The 26,429-nt window shown below is 28.6% G+C and overlaps 4 protein-coding genes across 18 annotated transcripts in view; 3 read left to right on the forward strand and 1 right to left on the reverse strand.

The window, feature by feature from the left end:
- LOC127071553 (GTPase-activating protein) overlaps window positions 1-8,052 on the forward strand; it is a 15,283-nt gene extending 7,231 nt beyond the window's left edge. For 8 of the 12 annotated variants that reach the window (XM_051010949.1, XM_051010948.1, XM_051010951.1 and 5 more), the window contains 12 exons: window positions 88-244; window positions 369-556; window positions 722-1,057; window positions 1,131-1,332; window positions 1,437-1,655; window positions 1,749-1,873; window positions 1,971-2,102; window positions 2,206-2,247; window positions 2,352-2,458; window positions 2,542-2,785; window positions 2,861-3,202; window positions 3,339-8,052. In XM_051010949.1, the coding sequence (XP_050866906.1) occupies window positions 88-244; window positions 369-556; window positions 722-1,057; window positions 1,131-1,332; window positions 1,437-1,655; window positions 1,749-1,873; window positions 1,971-2,102; window positions 2,206-2,247; window positions 2,352-2,458; window positions 2,542-2,785; window positions 2,861-3,202; window positions 3,339-3,894 (2,650 nt within the window). In that variant the 3' untranslated portion in view covers window positions 3,895-8,052. The remainder of the gene's footprint in view (window positions 1-87; window positions 245-368; window positions 557-721; window positions 1,058-1,130; window positions 1,333-1,436; window positions 1,656-1,748; window positions 1,874-1,970; window positions 2,103-2,205; window positions 2,248-2,351; window positions 2,459-2,541; window positions 2,786-2,860; window positions 3,203-3,338) is intronic. The other 4 variants (XM_051010947.1, XM_051010944.1, XM_051010945.1 and 1 more) reach the window with 3 other exon arrangements.
- Window positions 8,053-8,323: 271 nt separating this feature from the next.
- Window positions 8,324-16,127, forward strand: LOC127071555 (DNA ligase 1). The gene is made up of 11 exons (XM_051010958.1): window positions 8,324-8,514; window positions 10,079-10,276; window positions 10,451-11,047; window positions 11,126-11,397; window positions 11,795-11,879; window positions 12,171-12,245; window positions 12,927-13,199; window positions 13,319-13,687; window positions 14,300-14,481; window positions 14,602-15,180; window positions 15,978-16,127. Exons 1-10 carry the CDS (start codon window positions 8,463-8,465, stop codon window positions 14,614-14,616), a joined length of 2,118 nt encoding a protein of 705 aa, XP_050866915.1. The 5' UTR covers window positions 8,324-8,462; the 3' UTR covers window positions 14,617-15,180; window positions 15,978-16,127.
- LOC127071554 (U2 snRNP-associated SURP motif-containing protein) lies at window positions 15,487-22,715 on the reverse strand. Of its 2 annotated transcripts, none has more exons than XM_051010957.1 (20): window positions 22,413-22,715; window positions 22,276-22,320; window positions 22,064-22,180; window positions 21,876-21,972; window positions 21,491-21,805; window positions 21,099-21,163; window positions 20,863-21,028; window positions 20,615-20,778; window positions 19,892-19,951; window positions 19,195-19,238; window positions 18,957-19,061; window positions 18,651-18,878; window positions 18,321-18,563; window positions 18,055-18,241; window positions 17,754-17,940; window positions 17,556-17,689; window positions 17,343-17,431; window positions 17,063-17,219; window positions 16,839-16,987; window positions 15,487-16,295 (listed from the first exon to the last, which is right to left on the reverse strand). In XM_051010957.1, exons 2-20 carry the CDS (start codon window positions 22,297-22,299, stop codon window positions 16,010-16,012), a joined length of 2,817 nt encoding a protein of 938 aa, XP_050866914.1. In that variant the 5' UTR covers window positions 22,300-22,320; window positions 22,413-22,715; the 3' UTR covers window positions 15,487-16,009. The 2 variants fall into 2 exon arrangements, with proteins under 2 accessions (XP_050866914.1, XP_050866913.1); XM_051010956.1 differs by having other exon boundaries at window positions 17,063-17,222; window positions 22,413-22,714.
- Window positions 22,716-22,813: 98 nt separating this feature from the next.
- LOC127071563 (E3 ubiquitin-protein ligase MSL2) lies at window positions 22,814-25,972 on the forward strand. 3 transcript variants are annotated; one of them, XM_051010984.1, is made up of 4 exons: window positions 22,814-23,496; window positions 23,584-23,819; window positions 24,293-24,490; window positions 24,625-25,972. In XM_051010984.1, the coding sequence occupies exons 1-4, from the start codon at window positions 22,917-22,919 to the stop codon at window positions 24,895-24,897; spliced, it is 1,287 nt and encodes a 428-aa protein (XP_050866941.1). In that variant the 5' UTR covers window positions 22,814-22,916; the 3' UTR covers window positions 24,898-25,972. The 3 variants fall into 3 exon arrangements, with proteins under 3 accessions (XP_050866941.1, XP_050866942.1, XP_050866943.1); XM_051010985.1 differs by having other exon boundaries at window positions 23,584-23,747; XM_051010986.1 differs by having other exon boundaries at window positions 24,584-24,839.
- Window positions 25,973-26,429: the final 457 nt, after the last annotated feature.

The raw sequence follows: 26,429 nt of genomic DNA on the forward strand, positions 1-26,429 counted from the left end.
CTATATAGATTTTTTGACGAGACATCGATCAGATATATCTATTTAAAAAAAGTTGATTCGTTATTATACTTAATTACACTGTTACAGAGTAATAGAATGTAGTGAATTAACTATTAAAAATGGTGGCTGTGATCCTTTTGCGACTGTTACGGTCATCTACAGTAATGGTAAACAAATATCAAAGCGCACAAAAGTTAAGAAAAAAACAGTATCTCCTTATTTTAACGAGACGTTTGTTTTTGAGGTATGTATATTTTTTATATAAATATCTCGAGCGATATTTATACATTATTCATTTCAATAAATAAATGAGTATTTTTTTTTTATATCTTTTTATATATACACGTATATATCTTCTATTTTCACAGCCAGAACTAATGGAATATAAAGACAAAGATGTATCTCATTATTCTATTGATGGAGGAGAAGTTGGTGAAGTTGTAGTTGGCTTATGGCATGCGTCTCCTGGTATGGGAGAACAACCTGCTTTTCTAGGAGAAGTTCGTGTTACATTAAGAGGACTTCAGAAGCAACCAACTAGTACAACAACTGCGTGGTACATTTTGTTATATCTATACTCTTCTATTTAATTTGTGACATCACATTAAATATTTAAAATGAAATGGTGTAAGGAGCAGTCTTTTTTCTTCTGCTTTTGGCAGATTTATTATCTTTATTATCTTATATTACGTTCTTTTTAATTTGAATTTTTCTTTCTTAGGTATTTTCTTCAACCAAGAGCAGCAAAACATAGACCAAATAAAATTTCGAGTAATTCAACACCACCTGGTACCCTTCCAGGCTTAGGGTCTTTGCGTTTAAAAATTCATTATACAGCTGATCACGTTTTCCCTTCTGGGATGTATGAGAGATTGAGAACTTTATTATTACAAAGTGTTAACGTTCAACCAATAACATCATCTGCTGTGTATATTTTGGGTGAAATCGTGGCTTCCAAAATGGAAGCTGCACAACCACTGGTTAGAGTATTAGTACATCACGGACAATTAGTTTCTGTGATGCGAGCACTTGCAAGTCACGAAATTTCTAAACTAACGTAAGTTTCCCTTTCAAATATGTATGTCGCGTATCAAATTATGCAATGCAGAAATTATCATTTCATTTTACAGTGATCCAACAACTATTTTTCGCGGTAATACATTAGTCAGTAAAATGATGGATGAAGGCATGAGATTAGCAGGTCTTCATTATTTACATAGTACATTAAGACCAGCAATGGAACAGGTCTTTTTAGAAAGGAAACCTTGCGAAATAGATCCTACAAGGGTAAAGGATGCAAATACGATACAAACAAATTTAGCAAATCTAAAGGTAAGAGGAGTTTAATATATAAATTATTTGATTGAAATAAAACCCGATATTTTATACTTAAGTAATGAATTTTAATTCTTTTTTTCTTTTTTCTTTTTTCACAGGAATATGTAGAAAGAGTATTCACAGCTATAACAACATCTGGAGTAAGATGTCCGCCATTAATGTGTGAAATGTTCTGGTGTTTACGAGAACTCGCTGCAACTCATTTTCCAAAGAATAAAGAAGTACGTTACTCCGTGATAAGCGGTTTTATTTTCCTCAGATTTTTCGCACCTGCAATATTGGGACCAAGATTATTTGACATCACTACCGAACAAATTGTAAGTAACTAACCACTGTATGCTTCAAATTTAAAATAAAAAATTTCAATCTATATGGATTCTTATCTCTAGACTTATGAATTTGTATTACAGGATTCTCAAACAAACAGAACGTTAACACTAATATCTAAAACAATTCAAAGTCTGGGTAATTTAGTGAGTTGTAGAGGAGGAGCTGGTAGCGTTTGTAAAGAGGAATATATGGAATGTGTATATAGGTATGTAATTAAGGATACATATATGTTAAAGAAATGCATAATAATCTTTAGAGAATGAATCATATTTTCCTGTATAATTCCTAGTTTATTTTTCCAGAGAATTTTATACAGAAAGACATATCCAAGCTGTTAAACAATTTTTGGAACTTATATCGACTAGTAGCAGTAGCGGTGCTACGAAACAACGACCTACGATGTTGCAAGAACAGCCAGTGGTGTTAAAAGAAGGGTAAGTTAAACGTGTACTCATTAAAATTGATCTTTCGTAGTAACAAAAAAGTTTTACAAGATTATATTTTATATAATTGAAGTTACCTTTATGTTTCTAATAGAATATATTTCCTTTTTGTGCATACTATCGATTGTACTAAGAGGTTTGTATTGTAAAAAAGAAAAACAAAAAAAAGAGAGAACTATTATCTATAACGAGTTTTGTAATTGGCGAGTCATATAGTTATTACGTTTTTTCTTCTTACAGAATAATGATCAAAAGGGCTCAAGGTAGAAAAAGATTTGGAAGGAAAAATTTTAAACAAAGGTACTTCAGATTAACTACACAAGATTTAACTTACTCGAAAACAAAAGGTAAGGGAAAATGTCGACATCATTAAATATTATCAATAAAAAGTTATTAAGTACTTGAATCAGTTTTTATATTTATTTTATAGGTAAAGAACCTTTATGTAAAATTCCATTGGAGGAAATACTCGCGGTTGAAAGGTTACATGAAGATTCTTTCAAGATGAAAAATATGTTTCAAATAGTACAACCACAAAGAGCATTGTATGTCCAAGCTGGTAATTGTGTGGAAGAAAAAGAATGGATCGACATACTTACAAAGATATGTCATACGAATAGTAATCGATTAGAAAAATATCATCCTAGCGCGTATATCAATGGTCATTGGCTTTGGTAAGTAAGATATGTAAAAAATATATTTTTATATATGACTCATGGTATTTATTATTTTTATATGGTATTTCGTAGTTGTCGTGCAGCATCCGAAGTAGCTCCAGGATGCAGCGAGGTGTCTCCAGGTATAGAAGCTGGTTTACGCATGGTTCTAGATCCCGATCGAGATTTACAAAGGATACATTCTTTGATTTTCACCAATATGCCTCGCCTTGAAACATTAATGAGTGCATGTGAGTGTCAGGCAGTGTATGGGGCAAGTGATATGTGTGTGATACCAGGTGGTGGGTCTCTTATTGAAGACGTCCCATCTTGTTTTAAAACTTTAACTGCGTTGAGAGAAGCTGCATATGCTTTGCAGCACGAACATAGAGCTTACTTTAGAAGACTAGCACGTGATACCAAGTATGGAAGCAAGTAAGTAAAAGTTGTATATTTTTTTTTTCTTTATATATATATATATATATTATTAACGAATGCCGTAGGAAATTAGAATATTATTAATATTTGTTTCTAAAACTTTTTATAATGAAAATTATTTGTTTCGTTTTAGACAAGCACCTATCGGTGACGACAATTACCTCCATTTAGCTGCCAGAGCTGGTTTTGATAGTCAGCTAACAAAACGTGCTTATGAAACAGATAGCTTAAATCAGCGTTGTACAGATGCAGACCATTGTTATGATATTGGATTTTCTAGACGAATAGAAGATCGAAGATACGACGATACACTCAGGAAATGTCTAGATTCTGACTCCATCAATCGTAGGTATGAGAATGAAAGTAATTTGTTAAGACGCTATGACAGTAGTACTGATACTATTAAAAGTATACAAAATGATCTCAAAAAATTTGATCATAGTTTAAACAATACGTTAAGATCTGAAAAATCTGAAAGAAATGGAAATGAAAATGTGGAAAATCGCAAAAGACTTGATAGCTCCACTTTGTTGGCAACAGATGGAATTAATCTATCTGGTACACTGTCAAGAAAGTTAAATAATTATGATAATACTAGAAAACTGGATGAATGTACATTGACAAGAAGAATAAGAGATGACATAAATGACATATCCTGTACTGCTATGAGTGAACGTGGCAATCATTAATTTATCTGTAATATAAAGAATACACGCTCTACGTTCCTAGGACACATTTTAGAGGAAACTTTGTCCGTGCATTCGCATTAGTTATATTTCAAGAAGAGATGGCACTCAAATTCAATTCTGACTATACAAGGCTATATATATTTTTTTACTACTCGTACAGATATATATATGTATGTACATATATATGTATTAATATGTAATACTGCTTTTGCTTACATATTGTTGACTCTTGTGCAATAGGGTCATCTCTTTTTTTTTATTTGTACACGCGATTTCGATATTTTTTGAATTATGTAAGTTCTGATTGTCTTATGCGCACAAAACCTTTGAAGCTATAAGATCAAAAGACTTCAAGAAGCCATTTTTATGCACTTGGTTTCTTATAATGCTGTGGAAAACTAAACATCTCGTCACACGACAAAAATTTCTATTATTTATTTATTTATTTTCACGTCATTTTAAAAAAGCTGGTAATGTATGTGCATTAAATATGATGCAATAACACAATGTGTTATCGGTTGCATAAGCTATAATCTCATAGACTGGGGATATTTAATCATCACCAGTTTTAACTGATAAATATGTAGGGAACATAATAGCTATTTTTAATTATGGAAATATTACTTTAGATAAATATATTTAATATCATTGTTTTTCATTCATAATTCCGTCAATTTATAACTGAGATATATCTCTAAAAAGAATAATTGAAATATTAAATATTTGTCATACAGTTTAGTAAATACATATAAATACATATGAGACATGCCAAAACTATGGTATGTCTGTATTGTAATAGATGTCAATTCAATTTCATGAAGTAATTAAATTAAATAAATTTGAACTATATACAAAAAGTTGAACAAAATTAAAGCTTGTTATTCCAAAGAGGCCTGAGTGCTAAACAGTTCTAAATTAAATGTTTGCAATCACTATTAGCAGCATTATGAAATGTTGTTATGTGCTTGATATGTAAAATTATTTCTACCATATCATATCATTATTTTTATTATTATTATTAATGTTATTATTATTATTATTATAATGATAATAATGATTTATTATTATTACTATTACTACTACTACTACTACTACTACTACTACTACTACTACTACTACTACTATTATCATTATTATTATTATTATTATTATTATTATTATTATTATTATTATTATTATTATTATTATTATTATTATTATCGTTATCATTATCATAACTATCAAAACATATTGGTAGTAAAGTTCAAAAACTATGATCGCATACAAGCATTGAAAACGAATGACAAATCGATGCCTTTGTTTTTTGTTGTTTTTCTTTATAAATCATTTTGACACTTCAACACTCATATATTATTTTCAAATCTAAAATAATTTTCTATTGCATTTATTTAAAAGATATTAATGATAATCATGTTAATCTTATAAGCTGATGCTTGTCAATTAAATACAAACAATCCTGTTTTTTTAGATTAAACGAAGGATTATAATTTGTGAATAAATCATTCTAATAATCTAACAATTCCATATAATTCAGGAAAATGGATATGTAAAGATAAGACACTTAGAAGTTTTCTGTATATTTTTTAATAACAAATTCAAATTTTCTCATTAGGTTTAAAGCTTGGAAGAGATCAAGAAAAACAAATATTTAAGAGCACGTCTGATCTGCAATTTACGAGAAAAAATGTGTCTATATTGTATAAAAAAAAGATCTTACAATTTTACAAATGAGACTGTTATCTTTTTTCATCACAATAATATTCTGGCTTTATATATATATATATACACACATAAAATGTTTTAATATTTGATTATATATATATCATAATAGAAATTATTATTCAATATATATATATATATATATATATGTATATGTATATGTATATATATCCTGTGATAGTTTATATAACCAGCATTCATTATGATGTATAGATATTCTAATCAAATGTATTATTCATATTATTTTTTAACTAAATAACTGTTAAGACAATTGGCATTTACTAAGAATCAATTTTATTTTGTGAAACTAATCTTGTGTGTGCATGTTGTGTTTGCACAAACAGAGTAGAAACTAACTTATGTCATTCTTCATTCAGTTAATTTTTTGTTTGTAATTTACGTGGAAAAATATATTCTTCGATAAATTTAGGACACGTTTAATATCAGAAATACGATGTTTTTGAATATATTTAGAATAATATTAATACTATTAAGATTGCCACACATGGTATATATGCAATGAAAAATTATAAAATATATAAAATTTGTCAATTAGCAGCAGATATAGATTTTTCAAGATATGACTTGTGAAACTAAAATAATAGAGAAGTTTTTTCTCTTAATTGGCGATGTATATTTATCTATTTAAATTATTGAATCTAATATTACATTGATCTGGGAAATCATGTGCATTTTGGATTTTTTAAAAAATGCATAGAAAATTTGCAAATAGATATACTAGTATGTGATTTCAATGCTTTTGCTGGTCATTTCATTGGTATTCGCATAAAGCACTTTTCTTTGATCGATTTTTTATCGCGTCAAAATTTACTTTGGATAATCATTGTATACTTTGAAAATCACATCTGCATTAAACAAAATTGTGTACTTTTCCTTTGCAATCATAAGTTATATTATTATGAATATATAAAAAAAATCCCTCCAAAATCTGATAGACAAGAATAGAAGGAATTAAAAATAAAGTCATAAATAAAAAGGGGCAGTTGTTAAAAGAATGTATAGTAATTGTTATGGCCTATTAATTATTGCAGATATTATGTAGTTTAAAAATTCTAGCTTATTTTTATGATGTACAGTGTACAGAACTCTTTATTTCCATGTTTTAGAGAATGTGACTTTATTAAAATTCGTTTATCGTCTAGATTTATGATCTAAGATAATGTTAGTGAGTATTTATAGATTAATCAAAGTGTTTATATATATATATATATATATATATATATATATATATATATATATTGGACAAAAATGTTATTTAATTATTTCAACTACAATTTATATTCAATGTAGTTTGAGAAAACTTGACATATCCATACAAGGCCTTCAAGTGCATAGGTTTATAATAGAATTTGGCTTATTGTCCAATAAAGATAATCGACATTAACAATGTATAAATAAATAAGTAAATTATAATAGAGGAATTAGATAAGTATCACGTAAAGTTTGCTGCAAAATAATAAGTTCATACAGAGGATTGAATCTTCCTCTCTTTATACTTTCATGAACTGTGAACTGCAAGAATCCTCTGAATAAAAAGTGATCAAATGAATAGTTATTTTAAAATGAATAATTCAAAATCTCTCTGTGTATTTTTGAAAATAATATAAGTTTTCATTATATAATAGCCAATTGTAATTTTTACGAGTTCTTGTATCCTACATATAAGAAATTTTTTTAACGATTTGATTTTATATATATATGTATATTTTTTTTTGCAACAATATTACGACAACGATTATCTTGTATTGCATTTTGAATAACAAAAATTAATTTAAATTTATTGTTAATCCATACTAATGAACTATGAGAAAATTTGTTAAATACATAAATACATTTTTTAAAAATTTTTGTAAATGGCAAAGAAAATATATTTATTCATAAAGATTTTCTTTGCCATATGAAAAAAGTAACGTTGCACAATGATCAATTGATAAACGATAATAATGGGATTTATTAAGAGGATATTATGTGACTGCATTGAATATATATGTTATGTATATACGTATATATGTATAGACGTGTAGATATATCTATATATGTGTATATGTATATGCATACATACATATATTGTATATTATATATTTTCGAGTTTTCGATGCAGATAAACATGGTAATTCTACTTATCAGCGGTATTATTTATATTAATTTTATTGTATTAGTAATTTAATAACACTTTTGTATACTCTTTCGTTGTGTTCACCAAGTAACTATTGTTATCTTGCAGAAGTTCTTAGCATAGACTGTGCCTTACATTTCTCGAGGACCGAAAAATACGTTTCTTAAATCTACAGAGGATTATATTTCACAAATTATTTATTGAAATCGAGGATTGTGGGTGTGCTCTGTAATATACACCTTCTGTGTATTTTAAATATTGTACATATGTTTACTGCAATAAAAAATATGTCCTCTGTGAAATTATTATTTTCATTTCTTTCCTTTTTTTATCTCGTACATATTTCCTCTACAAGAGAACTAATCTTTCTATTATTGACTAATCAATATGAATCATGACACATTATATAGTAACAATGAAATAACAACAAGTAATTATTGCGTGTATAATCGAAAAAAATGAAAACCGCGCGAAAATTCAACCGTTCAAAATTCGCTCCAAAATCGATATTGACGTAGCCATTCGATATAGTGACATCGATTCAATTCGTTAGGAATAGTGGATTTCTTATTTTGGCAGAACTGCACTACTGGTGAATATGTTCTCCTAAATCGAATATAAGTGAAGTGGTGTCGCGAGTGTTCGACATTCAAATAATTTTAAATTTCGATCATTTATTATAACGGAACGTGAAAGGGCTTCAAATAAAAGAATGTCGGGTGACGTACAACCAAGAAAACGAAAGGATAGGAGACGCAAAAAAGGTAAAATATTATGTTCGAATTAGATTTGTTAGACTTTCGTAACTTCGGGTACTTATGATGATAGATTATTTTTAGCACAACGCGCTAGCTTTTTTATTTTTGTCTTGGAAAATGCGCGTTTGCTGTTTAACGCGCGCCTTTGTTTTTTTTTTTTTTTCGAAGAATACAATCGATCGAAAAGTATTTTTTATTGAAAACCATACTTCCTTTTTTCTTTTGACGCATTTGATTAAAGGATCGATAAAATAATATGGCCAGTGATTAATACTTCATCCAAATTTTCTAACTAACGACATTAGCACATGATCTATAAACGTATAAGAAAAAGATTATTAATTTTTTTATAAATATTTTTCTTCTGTTCATTTTTTTTTCTAAATGCTTCCTTTTCATTTAGCTTTTGTAAATTTTGATCTATATTCATCTGCCTTGACGTCTTATTTTATATTATATTATAAACGATCAAATTTTACGATATATTTCGATATTTGCGATTCTTACGAATAAATTATCAAAATATTACTAATTATACGGAACATTTTGATTATTATGACGTAGACACGATTTGAATATATTTGTGTGTTTGTGTATATAACAAAATAATTTATTTTTTATAATAAAATGCTATTCAATGAAAAGTGCACTCCAATTTTTCATTATTTCACTACATTTCACAGATTAAACAAATAAAAAAATATGTCTATTGAATTCACACACACGCACACACACATATATATATACACACACACACATATTCTCTCTCTCTCACACACACACACACACACATATACACATATATATACATATTTTTAGTATGAGCGTATAAAAGTTATATAATATAAAATGTTACAAATATATCTGCAAGATCAAATTAATAAAATTACGTGATTACATTGTATTATAAATATAGTAAATTGAATAATTTTGAATATTGTTTATATCGCGTAATAAACGAGTGAATTGTTCTTTCTTCATATATTCCTTTTTCGTATTAGGTACGAATTTCGAATCTTTTATTTGACGAGAGTATTGTGAAGTTTAACGCAAAATCTGTATTTATATGAAATTTACATAAATCCAGGCAGGTTTGGCAATGTCACCTAAGTTAGAAAATGTTGGTTTTAGATACCCTGCCAGCTTGGCTTTTGGCTTTCAAAAATAGATTAACCTGTATTATCCAATCCAAAAGCATTTCTCGTTAAATTATTTATCATTTTCAAGTTTTTTTTTTTTTTTTCATTTTTTCTCCTTAACGAATAATAAATATTTATATAAAAAATATATTTTTCGTCATTGATATTCAGTCAACTCGATATATATGTAACTAATATAATAACAAAATATTTAAAAAGAAGAAAAAAAATATATATGTATGTATAAATCATGTACATACATTTAATTACATTAAATATATTAATAAAATATATTAAAAAATATATATATATATATATACACAAATAAAAGACGTGTATATATAATTTACACATTTACATATTTAAAAATGTAAAGATCCTCTCATAATATACATTAATGGGATCATTTCTTTTATTATTTATTTATATAGAAGAAGAAGAGTCTGGTACACCTCCACCAACGTTGACAAGTCCAACCGAAAGTGTAGCAGATAATGTTTCTTTACACATTTACAAGGAAAATAGTACGGGTGGTCATTGGTGTGCACGGATTATATTTTTCATATTATTGGCTGTACTCGTCGCTTTAACTGGCATAATTATTTTTGAGCATAGGGGAGCTACGGATGGTAAGTTATATATATATATATATATGTATGTACGTATGTATGTATGTATGTGTGTATGTATATATCCAACAGAATAATAAATTATAACATGGTTAAATAATTTTTACATTAATCGTATAAAAAAAAAAAAAACTGATTGATTGACATGTCTAATAAAATTTAATAACATTTTAGTGGATACGCCAATAACAGAATCACGATGGGCTAATATATTTGATGGATGGGTAGATGATACTCTTCCAAGTCATGGAGATGAATCTTATGATGAAAAAGAAGTAAAAGGTAGTCACGAAGAAGAAGAAGAAGAAGAGGAAGAAGGGAAGGAAGGAGAAGAAGAGGAAGAGGAAGAAGAGGAAGAGGAGGAGGAGGAGGAAGAAGAAGAAGAAGAAGAAGAAGAAACGGAAGAAGAGGAAGAAGAAGAAGAAACGGAAGGAGAGGGAGAAGAAGAAGAAGAAGAAGAAACAGCTGATGTAACGACAAAATCAGCTGAAGACAAAATAGAAGAAAAAGAAGAAGAAGAAAAAGGAGGAGCGGAAGAAGAAGAAGAAAATGAAGGGGAGGAAGGAGTAGAAAATGAAGATGAAAACGAAGATAAAGACGAAGGTTTAGGTAGCGAAGAAGAGTATGAAGAAATAGATGAACATGACAGTAAAGAAGATGAGGAACGAGAAGAAGAAGAAGAAGAAGATGATGATGATGATGATGATGATGATGATGATGATGATGGTGGTGTTAAAGGAACGACGACTTCAAAGGAAGAAGCAGATGAAGGTAATATTATCATTTAAAATTCTACATTGAAATATATCTAAAAGGAAATAATAAATAAGTCGTCTAAATATATTGAAGATGAGGGTATAGATCCTGGAGAATCTGATATAGAAGATGACGACGATTTAAATCGGCAAAACTTAAATGACATCGATGTGTTAGAAGAAGTGGACAATAAAAGTGATGAAGACGATGATGAGGTTGAGAGAAATATTTTAAAAAAGGGTGACGCGAATGATTATTACGTTGCTGATGCTTCTGAGGAACAAGAGGACGAGGTGTTCGAAGAATTTGTAAAGATACCAGGTGTCTTAGAAATGGATGATTACAGTGCTGAGCCTTTGGAAGAGGTATATACATACATATATATTTTTATATAGATCTATATATATCTATATACACATGCAATGCATTCCTTTTTTTTCTTCTTCTTTTTCTTCTTTTGATTGTTGTAGTTTACTTTGCATGCATCTATATGTCTTGCCTGTCGTTATGAAAAAGATATGTTGGTATATATATATATTTTTTTTTCTTTTTTATCTCGCGCACACACACACACGCACGCACGTATACATAAATACTGACATACATACGTATAACAATGTAAAAAAATATACGAAAAAGATGAGGAACATTTGAACATGGGACACGTGCGTTTCTAACGAAATATTTATAATGTTCTCGTTGTTATATTTCACATTATTAAAAGATTGAAGTCCTCAGTATCGAATATCTTAACGCTACTAGGTAGAGGATGGAGAACCTGAAGAAGATGTGAATGATATAGACATTGAGCCAGATGTGGAAGAAATAGAAGAAGAATCAACGAGTGGTAAGTTTCTTCCAGTTTGGCTATTGAATTGTTTGGAGAATAAATTATTTAAATAGTAAAGGCCATATATCAGGAATCCTCCATGCTCTTATTTTAAAATTGTAAAAAAATATTCAATAGTATAAAGTTCAATTTATAAGAAAAAAAAAAAAAAGATAGAAAGGAGAAAGAAAGAAAGAAAGAAAAAAAAAGAAATAAAACGGAAGATCTAAATGTCGTCTTCGTTTACGTCCATCAAAGTATGTGTCGACGAAAGACGAAAAAGTCAGAAATACAATGTAATGGTTACAGTGGCAGTGAAGTTCGGAGTTGGTGTTGCACTTATCGTTGCTGCACATTTTGTTCTCGTTAGGCGATGGAACAACGGTAAATTTAGTTATATTTTCCGTCATCTTGTTATCGTTATAGCTATAATAATGGAATGTGAGCCATAGGATAAAAAATGTAAATATCGACGTTTTTGTTTCATATCAAATGTCGTAGATCTTTGATCAATACATCTTTGCATAATCAAGTATTAATCGCGTGTACGAAATGAAGTATGAATGGAATATATCTATTGTTATGTCTAACATTCTATTATTTCATCAAAGATCATCGTTTTGATCGTTATGTATGTATGAAGGTGTCAATAGTTTATTATGAACTATGTTAACACATGAATGTTTTTACTAATCCGTATATTACATATAAAATTCTAATAATTCATATTTTTTCGTTTTAGTCGTACGATAATCGCAGGCGTATTATTTTTTAGTTTGTTATTTTTTTTTTAAACTTTCATTCCTAAGCATGTAATATCTATGATTGTAATTGGACTAACTATTTGATTTTTAATAATATGTAGGACGAGATAATATTTCTTTTATAAATTACAGATTACAAAAATATGATATTGTTTAGGTAAGTAAATGTAATGTTTTGTTATATTAATATTTTTCTTATAAGAAAGATTTATGAATCTAAAAAAAGAAAATGTATATATATATACATATATACATAAAATTATATAAAAATTATTTAATATAAAATTAAATATATTTTCAGCTGATACCGAGCTAAATCAACTTTCGCATAACGACGAAGTGATTAATCTAAATAGGCGAAATACAATAATATCTCCAGCATCAGTGAAGGAAGCACAAAAATTGCAAACTGAGGATGAAAATCGAACGCTAACTACAAAGAAAAAACAGACTTACGAAACTTTACGATCACAATATGAAAAATTAGAAACTGAAAATAATATACCCCAAAATGTTCTTATAGAAAAAACTTTGAGCCCGTCAGAAGAAGCTTGGTCGACGCGTAAAACGCAAGGTAATATATATATATATATACATATATATATTAGCATATAATATAAGATCAATTACATTATGACATAACAAACGTATATAAACAATTTTTTTAATTATAATGACATTTTTGGAGTTTAGGGGTTGAAAAGATTCATGAAAAGCAATCGAAAATAATGTCATCTGAAGAAGAAACGGAAGATGTGGAAGATGAATTGGAGACATCAGATGGAGAACGTATTTCCGGAACGGAAGAATACGATGAAGATGAAGATGAAGGAGAAGATGAGGTAGAAGACGAAGAGGATGCTGAGGAAGAAATAGAAGACGTTGATGATTCAGAATTAGTTGCTAGATTAGAGGCTAGATATGGTAAATTAGCAACTCCGCAAGATAGCGAGCTCGAGGATGAATTAGAATATGAAGAGGAGGAAGAAGAAGTTGAAGATGAAGAAGAAGAAGAAGAAGAGGAAGAAGAAATAGAAGACGAGGATGTAGCAGGATGGAAACGTAAATACCACATCATTAAATTGTATGTCGCTCAATCTTGACAGTGTTTACGCATAATATACAATTTTCATATATCGTCGTTATGTATCGATAATTATTGTGTGCTCTGTTTATTTTCATTTTGATCGTTCGATTAAATAAATTAAATTTATCGTAACGAATTAAAAAGAATAATTCATCGAGAATATCTGCTTGCTATGTAATGACCAACTTTACATTTGTATTTTACATGAGCATGGAGGATCACGATAAGTCATTTTGAGCTTTTTATTAATATTCATTGAATACTTACATGTATCATTATATTACCAATACTTAAAAAATATTGTCATAAATCAAAAGACAGATATGGCAGAGTACATATTTTCAAGGACGTAAATTAATAATTCTTTAGTCATACATTAGCAATTCGAGCTTAAAGAATTATATATATATATATATATATATATATATATATATATATATATATATATCATAATTCTTATATAATTAATGTCATTATTATATAAGATTGCGTAATTATAATAGTGTCAAAATAAATATATATTTAAAATGCTATTAACAAATTGATTAAAATATTTTGTTTTTTTTTCTTTTTTTTTTTATTGGCAGGTATAAAAGCACCTAAAGAGACAACAGGATCATCTAAACCTGTTCCTTCAGCTACCGATAAATCTGGAATTAGTTCTAAACAAGGAGTTTCTACAACAAAGGGTGGTAAAGGAATAAATGATTTTCGAAATATATCAACCATGGACGATTTAGTAATATACGAAGAAAAAGAAATACCTTTGGTTAGTAATGTTTAATAATAATTTTCAAAGATTGAAATTAAAATTAATAAATTTTCCTTTTTATATTTTTATGTTATATATATATATAAAAATTAATAATTATTTTATTTTTATGTTTAGGAAATTGATGACTAAGTTTCACCCTCTAATCCTTAGCATTATCCACTATTTCCATCAATCATTTCATGTGTTTTAATTTTGTCAACATAATATACAACTTGGATGTTTTTTCATATATTTGTTTGTAAATATTTCTGTGTAAGCTCATATTAATTGATTTGCAATTATATTAATGCGTAAAAGCAGCAGCTTTGGGCTTAATATTAGCCAATAATTGTTGACATTTTTTCATCTTCTAAACGTGTTACTTGGAACACTAATATCACAAAGAAAAGAAAAAAGGAACTATAGACACAATAATTAATATTTTATTATTCAAAAATATACGTGAAAATCTATATGATTATATGATTTCTTATATTTATACGACAATATTATAAAAATCTTTCATAGTGATCTATCCTAATCACCCATTCCAATTTTCTTCCTAATATTAGAAGGTGAGAGAAGAATAATTACCAAAAAGAAACGATAATACAATGATCTAACAGCAAGATGAAAGCAGTAGGGATATAATGAAAGTAAAATGTGTATTTTCACGAGGATCTTAAGAAGAAATTTTAATTGTGACATTATTAGGTAAGATTACGAAAAATTGATTTTATATATATATATATATATAATCAATTTAAATAGAACAACAGTTAGAGTAAAAATTAATTAGAGACTATTCTATATGTTTTTATCAAACTTTTTACATTTATATATGTATTTAATCTGAATATATTGCTTGAAATAAATATTCTATAACGTGATAATTAATATAGTAGATTCTTTTACATTATAATATAGAATTATTATAATATAGAAGTTTTACGCTAATTTCGTGATTGTTGATCGATATGATATAATTAATGGTCCTCCTTCAATAATACTTTTTAAAACTGTTTTATATATATTCAATCAATGAAAGCTGAATTATTTTATTATAACTAGAAATATGTACATATAAGTAAATACATCTTATAACCATATATTTGAGGTATAACAATTTTTTGCCTTTTAATAATGATAAAGATTTTTTTTTTTTTTTTTATTATTAAGAAATAAAAGAGCAATTATTTTAATTACCTTTGAGCGTCATGATCTGTACACGGGAGAAACTGATAGTTTTTAGAATCTAAAAGAAAATTTTCGTAGAAGAATATCACATATTTTAAACATAAATATTTACCTTCACAAAGACCTTAAAGTCATAATGGAGATATATAAAATACTAAAGTTGAAATCTTATGATTAGGGTTTTTACTTAACAGCATAGTATTAAAATATCTGTTGTAATATTTTTTAGTAAAATATTGGAGCATTCTTGTTATAAGACTATGGTAATGTAAAATTGCATATAATATATACTTAAACTCATGATTCTTTTGCAGGCAAAAATTAACGGATTAAAGCGTAAAGTAATTCAATACTTATGCTTATGTCTGTGTTTACGCGGAGAAGGCGAAGGTGGACTATTAGCCCTATGTTTAGAGGAAGTACGAGGTGGTGGTGGAGGTGACAAAGATGGAGATCTACCACGTCTCTTTCGATCATTACGTTCACTGCCTGGTGATCTTCTTGATGTTCTAGATGAAGAAAGAGAAGGTGATGGTGTACGTCGAATACGAGGAGGCGATGGAGTCACTGGTACACGTTTTTTATATGGTGATCGCGATCTACGTTTATTACGCGGTGATCTACTGCGGGATCTAAAACAATATAATAATAGATCATATTGAGATCTTAGGAAGACATCCTTATTATTTACAATTACCTCATCATATATATTTTTTTTTGTTCTTTTTTTTTGTGAATGTTAACTTAGTTAATGCTTGTAAAGTATCAATTATATCTTAAAGTATGAGCTGTTACGAGATTTGTAATTATTGTTGTTTATTACTTCAATATTTTTCTAGTATATCATTTTTTTTATATCATTAACGCGATAAATGCAGTCGTTTTGAAGTCCAATAATATTATAAATAATTAAAAGAACATGCACACAATATGTATGTGTGTATATATATATATATATATATATATATATATATATATATATATAAACAATTATAATACTTTAAAATCTAGTAAATGAATAGTGAATATGAAAACAGATGTAAAGATTAATGGATAATGTAAATACAATAAAATAATATACATATAGATATTTTCTTAATGTAATTGTCTTTTTATTTAATAATTCGACGAATGAAATGTATTATTACCTTTGTTTTTCTTAAGAATGTACGTACCTATATCTATTGCTCTTAGATGAGGGACTCGCAGATCGCCTGCGATCCCTGTAATGACTTGGAGATTCCGGTGTTGTACTACGTTTCTTTTCTCTCCTTCTATCATCTTCTCGGTCGTCAGTTTTCAGGTCCTTCATTTCCCTCTCGCTCTATAATTTATAACGAATAATAATTTTTTTTTTGTTTAAGAATATATCGTAAAAAATGCGAGACAACAATTTTACCTTTCTTATTAATTTCTTCCTGTAATGTTCAACTTGTCCTTGAATTGTCATACCAGATTTTAATGTTCTCCTACCACTTTCAAGTTCATCTTGATATTGCATAGTTTTAACTTCTATTTCACGTAACCTATTACGCCTTTCTTCATTGTAATCTCTACTACTATAGACATACAGTGTTTGATGAATATACAACTTTAAATTCTCAACATATTTTCAGTTTAATCTTTTGAAACGTTCGCGATACTTGGACCATGCTGTTACCTTAGGGTATATATATTACCTGGAATCCATACTAGCATCTTGAGAATTTGAATCATCATTCTGACCTAATTCTTCCCACTTACTAGTAGTCATAGCTTGTGCTTCAACCTAATAAATCAAAAGGTATTTATGATCGTATTTCTAGTAAAATTGATTTCTAATATTTTCTTTAGTCTATATAATTAAAGAAACTATTAATATATATATATAGGTAAAAAGAATTTTTGAAAACCTGGTCTGGGTCCACAGTTTCCCATCTTGAAGGTACAAAACCAGCTGGCATTGCTGGTTTCTTTTCATCTTCTTTATTTCGTACGTTCATATTATCCTCATCATCCATAGGAACGCCATCAATATCTTCATCCACTATATAAAATAAAATTAATATAAAATATTCATTATATATTAGATTTAAATAATAAATACTTACTAGGTACACCATCAATGTCATCGTAATTGGACGTTGTTTGTGGTGTAAGTCCATGTTTCATTGCTCCTTTAAGTAAAGCTGCACCATCCAAAGGTACACCATCTAAATCTTCTCCACCTTCACCATCAACATCAGATAAAGGTGCTCCGTCTATATCTTCTTCATTTTCTGGTTCAGGCTCATCTAACTAAATTAAAAAGAACAAAAAATACACTCGTGTTCATTGTATTTTTTCTATAGAACTAGTTTAGTGTATATATCATGATGCGATATTTAATTTTGATAGAATATTTATATTTACCATAACAAGACCCAAAAACGTATTTTGTAATTTAACAAGAAAATCTCTTGGGTAAACTGCCCAATCCTCCCATGCTCTAAACATTCTCATCACACGTGCTTTAAATCCTTCTGCCTTTAATCGACTATCAAATTGTTTGTAAGCCTGATGAACTTCATTGAAAATATCAAGAAGTCGTGTCTCAAAACTGCAATATATATATATAATTATTACATGCGTATATATATTATATTTATTACGCGTTATTATAAAATACATATATTTACGCTTTTCTGTATATCGTAGCATTAGTAACTTTTACACCACAATTATGTAAAACGTCCGATATAAGATACAATCTTGCTATCTTTTTATTCACAGGCGTTTGGAGTATTGATAATGATTCTGATATACAATCACATATTTCTTCTGCTGCTTCTGCATGTTCTATGCAGAAGACCATTGCTTCTGCAACTTTTATTCGTTCTGGTGATATATTCCTTAATAAATCCTCTAATCTATCTCTTTGACTATATGAAAGAAAAGAGAAAATTTTAATTATATATTTGCATTACATTTATACGAAAAAATAGTTAAAAGAAATCATTGTAAATTACCTGTTAGATAAGCTACCCCTTCTTGGTTCCTGTCTTTCTTCCATTTCAATTAATTCGTCAGGCATACCTTGTGTCCAGGGATTAATAGGTGGAGGTCTCCATACACTTCCACCTTTGAACATTCTAAAATCTTCTGTACGCCATTCTTTTTGACCATCTCCTTGCAGAATAGAATATAATTTCCAACGATAATACGTATGTGCAGGTGAATAATTTTCAAATAAAAACCTTTGATGAAAACATTTTTTTTTATAAGTACAAACGTTAAACTTTTATGTGAAATTCTATAATCAATGCAAAACAAACCTAAACATGGGATTGTTTAATTCTCGATTCATTATCATTGCTTCAAACATTGGACCTTCTCGAATTACAAATTCCACCATTCTATGTATTAACATGACTAAGTTCCTATAACGCAGAGTTTTATTAAATACGTGTTTTCATAAATCGGAAATAACAGGATCTATCTTCTTGAGGTTGTGTTAAATTTCCTGCATGTATACTTACAGAAAATTCAGAATCAACTAAAAACAACAAATACCTTTCGGTTGGAATAACCACTTTGACAACTGCATTCTGCAGAACCTGTGACAGTCCAGATCACAGTGTAATAGTAACAGTCGATAGTGTTCCAATCCACATTCCACAATGTGCACCCCAAGAATGGTCGCCAACAAATTAACACAACACAATTTGTAAACGTAGATTAGAGATATCTTGATATCATGATAGGAACATTTATATGCCTATCATTAATTTTAGAATATTTTTTTCTATATTTAACTTGCCAAAATGTATCTGGGATTGTTATTCTCATATGCAACACTTACCAGTTACATTTATCTAAAATGCTCTTATAACTTCATTTTCCAAAGATGTCATGCTTTCATATTCAATTACATTAAAAAGTTATAGATATACAGAAATGAAATATTACAATTATTAATATTAATATAATATATAAAATTAAAAAAAAGAAGAGATAATCATATCACTGTGTACTTTACTGAAGGCATGTTTCTTTTGTATATAAATACACTTTATATGACATGTATGACAAAATAATATCTATTGTTATTGAAAGCAATTTACTTTGAGAAGCAGGTTTTTGTAATAAATATTACAGAAGCCTACTTTGGCATAATTTTTTATCATATATAACATTATAATATTTTCTACACTGCAATAACAAAAGACATTCTAACAAAATATATAGAATAACATTAAAATACTATTACCTTTTCGAAGTTTTCCTTTTCCTGGGGATCTGCACTCTGGAGGTTGCGGATACGTGGTATCTGAGATTATGTTTCAAAAATGGTTATATGTTTCTAATAAATATTGGTGGAAAAAAATGTCATAAACATTTCTTTGTAATAATCTTATTTCACTAAATAAGTGAATGTATATATATGTATATATAACATAAATAAATAACTTATTGCTTCCACTAAGCAATACATCTGCCTTACCGCTTGTAATAAGTATATAATAGATGGAATTATGATAAAAATTAAATATTGGAAAATTAATCTAATTAAAATATATTATTAAATATTACTTGACAAAAATGTCTGAAATACTATAAAATTTAAGTTTAACAAGTGAAAACATGTTCAATAATCAAAACGATTATGGAGTACCTACATAAAAGGAAAATAGTCTACAAAATTATTACTATTATTATTATTATTTTTATTATTATTATTATTATTGTTATTATCATTTAATATTAAATTCTAAAATGATTTTAAAAAATCTTGCTTTTTTATGATAATATATATAAAGCACACAAGTAAAAAATGTATATCTTTGAAGTGAAAATACTTCTTAACTAAATTTTTAAACAATATGTATGATAGATAAAAAGGGTAATTGTAATATAATAATAAAACGAAATTCGTTAAAACGAGATTGATTATTTTATTAACTGCACCTTTCAATTGGTTTAATTCATGTACCTTGTGTCTGTCACGGCGATGTGGTTGTGCATTAAATGGAAGACCGGATGGAGGTGGTGGCTGTGTGATCTCCATCAAAGCAGGTGGAATGTAGATAGGGTATGGTGGTATTGGTACACTTTTTCCCCAGCCTAATTTCATCTCATATTGCATTATATCACGACCTGTTTTATTATGAAATAAATCAACAATAACATTAATTAACAAAGATTCATAAAATTTGGAATTTTAAGGAGAGTATCGTTTACCATTTAAGTTTTTCAATGCCCGTTCCCCGTCTTTACGACTCATAAATGCTACAAATCCACAATTTCTTTGTCTTGCTTTTTCTTCATCACTACGTGGCCACATGATTTTAATACTAGCTAATGGTCCATATTTGCCAAAAATCTCCATAAGTTGCTGTTCTGTAATCTGCGAATAATTATTAATTAAACAAATGTTTCAATCATATTTTGTGCATAGATCAAATATGCAGTTTTACCTTAGGATTTAGATTTCCTAAATATAAATTTGTCGTATTAGGATCGCCATTATCGAACGAACCATCTATAAAATTGGAACATTTTGATTTACTATTAATTTAAAATATACTTAAATTTAATATGACAGAGAAAGGAGCAGAGGTATGGGATTACCCTCATACATCAGGGCAAGGAGACGAGGATCATCAATGAAGTTACGTAGATTAGCTTTTCGTGGATCTGGATATGGGGATATACCACCTATTAAAATTTTAAGTATACCGAGAACTCATAAAAAAATTCCAAAATTATGGACTCAAATAAATTTTGATAAATTAAGGTAGTGTGATATGAACAATTTGATTGGTAAAGAGTTCTCTTATAATATGCATCTCATAATATTTGTATATACCTTCAACGCATTTTAATGCAGCCATCATTGGATCTTCAGACTGGGTTGAAATTACAGTTTTTACCACACCTTTATACTTGTGTCTTTCTTCACGCTCTTCTTGTATCATTTTAAGTTCTTCTTTGAACAATTCAAGATTACTTTTCTTCTTTTCTCCTTCTTTTTTCTTTTTGCCCAATCTATCCAGTTTACGTTCATTTGAACCAAGAAGTCTTGCATATTCTTGAGCTTGCTCTGCAGATGATCTATTCTCAACCAGTTCAGATATTTTAGACTGTGGTTTATATAATTTTCCTTTCTCTCTTGTATCTTCCTCTGTAAAATATTATATAATTTATAATAAACATTATGTCTTCAGATAAAAAATTTAAGAACCAAAACATACGTCTTTTGCCAGCATCATATGTTCCAGCTTTTACCCAAACTTTACTTGTCGTTTTGCTAGGAGTCTCTTGAAATGTCGCTACAAATTCTTCGAATGCCTATTTAAAGACACGTTTAAAATACACACACATATATATATATATATAAATAGCAATGAAAAATATACTACATATAATTTATAATATTTACTTGAGCAGCAGCCTGTTCTTGTTCTTTCTTACGTTGCTCTTCTAATTCTTTTTTACTCAATGGACGTTTTCCCATTGTACCAATGGAAAACGCTTTGAGTTTTTGCTCGGTAATTTGCTACAATGGACAAACATGAGACATATAACTAATAAGTTAAACATTGAACTGCAATATAGAAGAAAAAATTTCAAATGTATATTATTATTTTATACCTTCATTATAGTTTTATCCGCCATCTGTAAAGTGTAATACGTAACCTACAATAGTGACATGAATATAATAATCAAAGAAACTCACAAATATTACATATTAATTAACTAATTTAAGTTAGATAATAAATGGAACACACGTTATCGAAAACTGTTAATTTCCTTTCATACAACGTGTTTCAAATGCGTCTTAACAACCAATTCGTTGTCTATGTTGTATCTAACACTCGAAGAAAGGGTTTAGTGCAATCTTGAAACATTTGAGCAATTATAGTAATTACAAAATAACTCCGATAAATTATAACAAGCTATCGTCGTTTAAAACCAAAAACTTTCGTTTCACAATGCAAGCTGTATAATTTCGCTTTACTTGCTACTCGCTAAACGCAATCGGACCTTCGTATATCAAACACGATTTTTGTTAGAAATGATGTACATGCACATTATCAATATTATTCGACGATAGATGGCGTATGGGTTAGCGAACACGACGACATCTGTTGAAATTAAGAAAAAAATACATCTTAAAATTAAACATGGCCGGTGTTTTGTTTGTGTGTAAAAATGGTTATGCTTTATGGCTATGTTTAGATAATTTTTCGCGGTAATCAAATAAATTTCTCGTGGAGTTAGGACGGAGGAAGATGAACGCTACGAGTCTTTACGTATCGACATGTCGGTTGGTTTTACAAGCGGATGCTGAAGATCCGAATTCATGGACAGACTTGTATAGGCTAGTTCCGTACTTGCGGCAGAGCTTGAGTTGTACAGTGTGTTCGAATTTGTTGATCGAGCCGCATACACCGACTGAAACGAACTGTCAACATCATGTGTGTCGTGGATGTAGAGGTGGTCGTAAAAAACTCAAACCATCGTGTAGTTGGTGCAAGGATTATGATAAATACGTTGAAAACGTCCAACTTCGGATATTATTACAGTGTTACAAAAAACTGTGTGAATACTTGACAAGCACAAATATTTATCGGAGCTTAATACTCTCCGTGTCTTCCAATACAACAAGCAATGGGCCATCAGCTATCGGTGCTACTAGTCTCATGGAACTTATACAAGAAGGGACCGGTTTTAAAGATGAATTCAAAAGTACTGCTGGCTTATCTAAATCAGCATACAGTATTCTCCCTTGTGTTTATACCAGCACTACCTCTACTCAAACTCAAGGAAATACTATGTCAACTTCTGAGAATATATCACAAAACATACCAGGTTGGCTCAAAGATTAAAACAATTGTTATTCTCTTATCATATATCTATTTATAAAGATAAGTTCTCACATTATGTATTGCATTTTAGAGTCTCCTACTATTCGTACAGTTTCAAATGGATCTTCGATATATTCAGTGATGTATGCCGGGTCTGGTAACAAAATAACGATAAAACGAAAAGCAGCGGCCACGGAAGAAATAGAAGTAGGACAACAGGAAATGGATGGAACTCAACAAGGCTCTGTAGGAGGGGTAAAATGCATTCCATCTTCCCAACTTAAATATGGGACCCCTTCTCAGAAAAAATCTTCAAAGGGCAGCAAAGTAATTTCAATAGATATTCGGTTAATCTTATGCCTTACAGGAAATATACATTGCACTATAATTTTTATATAAATGCTAAATGATGTGCATCCTCGTTAATGCTACTTGTAAGGTACAATAATTTACTTGAATTTGCATAACATTTAACAATTTTGTGAACATTAATTTTTAACCTTCGCATATATCATTCATTAGTCCATACTAACATTTGTCCCAGAAAGGTTTTGTATTATATTTTCCTTGGTCCCATAATGAGATTAATGCAGATGTCATAATTTCATAATCAGTCATCTTAACCAATTAAGCATGCACATTAATAAAATATGTACATACACTTCTGCATTAATCTGCACTATTTAGCTCTTTTTTTTCTCTTTTTTTTTCTTTCTTTTTTTCTTTCTTTCTTTTTTTTTTTTTTTTTTAATTATTATTATTGTTATCAATAATAACATGGCTTGCTCTGTTATATGCAGTCCTCGGGCAGTTTTAAAAAGCCACGATCAAGTTCTACTAGGAGCAAAAGAAAAGGATGCAGATGTGGTAATGCTACAGCTATACCTGGAAAATTAACATGTTGTGGCCAAAGATGCCCTTGTTATGTTGAAAGTAAACCGTGTATTGAATGTAGATGTAGAGGTTGTAGAAATCCTCATACAGCTGATGGTTTAAAGGTATTGTAATATTATTATTGTTTTCTCTAAGACTTTATAATTTGTATTTTATACTTCCAATGATTGTTTAATTATTATATCCTATATACACAGATGCGTATATATATGTATACATCTATGTATATATATTGCAGATCCGCCCACATATACCAGAACTTCATAACCTGCAATTACAACTATCAACTCCCTTGGATTGTGATGAACTGAACTCGGATCCCTTAGGATCTGTGTCACAATGTCTTTCAACATCTCCTACAACAATTCAAGTATTAAATGTCTATTCTACTCCAAGACTTGATATTGATAATGTCCCACAAAATTTACCTGCAGCTTTATTAGTAGGAGAAGATGCTATAGTTAGTACTGAAAGTGAAGCAGAGGACAGTGATATACAAATTGATGTGTGACAAAGTGTTTAAATAAAATTATGCGCTATACATGACAAAATAGTAAGGAATAATTAATTAGGATGGAATATATATACATTAAAAAAGTCTTATAAAATGAAACTTATGCGATATAATAATCGTAAAACTATTATCAGGATGATAAATAATAATGTTTCATTTCTGGGTCTTATTAATCCTTTCGCGGTAGCGAAATTGATCACTAAAACTCGACTAGGGTCTCCGTGACATAAGTGTACAATTCGCGCACTGACAGTCTTTAGCGTTTCGAATTTACTTCTTATGCCTTGGAGAGTTTCTTTGATAATAAAAATCAAGGTAAATAAAAAATAAAAAAGATAAACGAAACAAATAAATAATATGCTATGGACAAAACACTGTACATTGACTATAGTCATTCGTAGTATGTGAACAACGTTTCATGGCAAGCGACTATAACTTGCCCGTAATAGCAAAAAAAAAATAATAGTTGATATTTCAGATATGAAAAGATAAATTTTGTACAACAGCATCAATAACCAATAATTTCATTTTACTCTAAAATCTTGCAATTAGTTTTCTCTTGGATGTTAGTAAAAAATCTACTTATTAAAATGTATTTAGTTATTTTTATATTAAGTTTGATGATATGTATTTGCACCAACAAAATTTATTTTGAATTTGGAAATTGTCATTGTTATATGATATTAAAAATTAAATGTATACAAATAATCTGAGCAATTGATCTAGTTGTATAGTATAAAAGGCAAGTTCTTGGAATCATAATGCTTTGAAATTTTATCCAAGATTATGACTTTTATCCATAATATTACAAATTATAGTTGAAAAAATAGAAAAATATTTAACATAAAAGTACAATATACTATTTAATAAAAATAAGTCTATCGTATATTTTGACGCTTAATTCTTTTTTTTACGATATAAGTATAATAAATCTTAATCTTTTTAATTGGTTAAAAGATATATTAGATAATATAGGTACAAAAATATGTAGATAAAAACAAGAAAGAGATACGTTCTTTTTCTTGCCCACTGCATGAAGCTGTTGTACATTTAAAAAAAAAAAAATAGAGAATATAGAAAAATATTGAATACCTTTTAAAAGAAAATGTACATAACTATACAGTGAATTAACAAAAATTTAAACAACATAAACTTGCCACTTGTACATACAATGACTAAAAGTCACACATATTTTAGCTACATATATTTTAACTATTTTACATACTGATATTTCCACTTTTTTAACATAAAGGTGCAAAAACAAAACACATTCAGCATTTTCTTATATCAAAAAAAAAAATTATCTTAGCTCTTAGCAAATAAAAAAAATGAAAAAAAAAAGAATGTTAAATTATATGATAATAATAATGTAAATATATTAAATAATCTATATATAAGCCGTACAATTTGTTCATACCATGTTAAAATATGAAACTGGAACTGTGGGGCAAATATGGCTGTAATTTTTACTTTGCCTCCAATTTTATAGAGAAATATGAGGTATTAGATATATGATAATTTGCCTAACG

Source organism: Vespula vulgaris, chromosome 22, assembly GCF_905475345.1.
Source record: "Vespula vulgaris chromosome 22, iyVesVulg1.1, whole genome shotgun sequence".
In the NCBI taxonomy this organism is placed as follows: Eukaryota; Metazoa; Arthropoda; class Insecta; order Hymenoptera; family Vespidae; genus Vespula; species Vespula vulgaris.

Coding starts and splice junctions, on each gene's coding strand:
- LOC127071555 (XM_051010958.1), top strand. CDS start 8,463: ATGTCGGGTGACGTACAACCAAGAAAACGAAAGGATAGGAGACGCAAA. Junction 11,398..11,794: donor GTGCTGAGCCTTTGGAAGAG/GTATATACATAC, acceptor TAACGCTACTAG/GTAGAGGATGGAGAACCTGA. Junction 13,688..14,299: donor GGATGTAGCAGGATGGAAAC/GTAAATACCACA, acceptor TTTTATTGGCAG/GTATAAAAGCACCTAAAGAG.
- LOC127071554 (XM_051010956.1), bottom strand. CDS start 22,299: ATGGCGGATAAAACTATAATGAAG. Junction 19,952..20,614: donor ATCGCCGTGACAGACACAAG/GTACATGAATTA, acceptor ACATAATCTCAG/ATACCACGTATCCGCAACCT. Junction 16,988..17,062: donor GGAAGAAATTAATAAGAAAG/GTAAAATTGTTG, acceptor TATAAATTATAG/AGCGAGAGGGAAATGAAGGA.
- LOC127071563 (XM_051010984.1), top strand. CDS start 22,917: ATGAACGCTACGAGTCTTTACGTATCGACATGTCGGTTGGTTTTACAA. Junction 23,497..23,583: donor TATATCACAAAACATACCAG/GTTGGCTCAAAG, acceptor ATTGCATTTTAG/AGTCTCCTACTATTCGTACA. Junction 24,491..24,624: donor ATACAGCTGATGGTTTAAAG/GTATTGTAATAT, acceptor TATATATTGCAG/ATCCGCCCACATATACCAGA.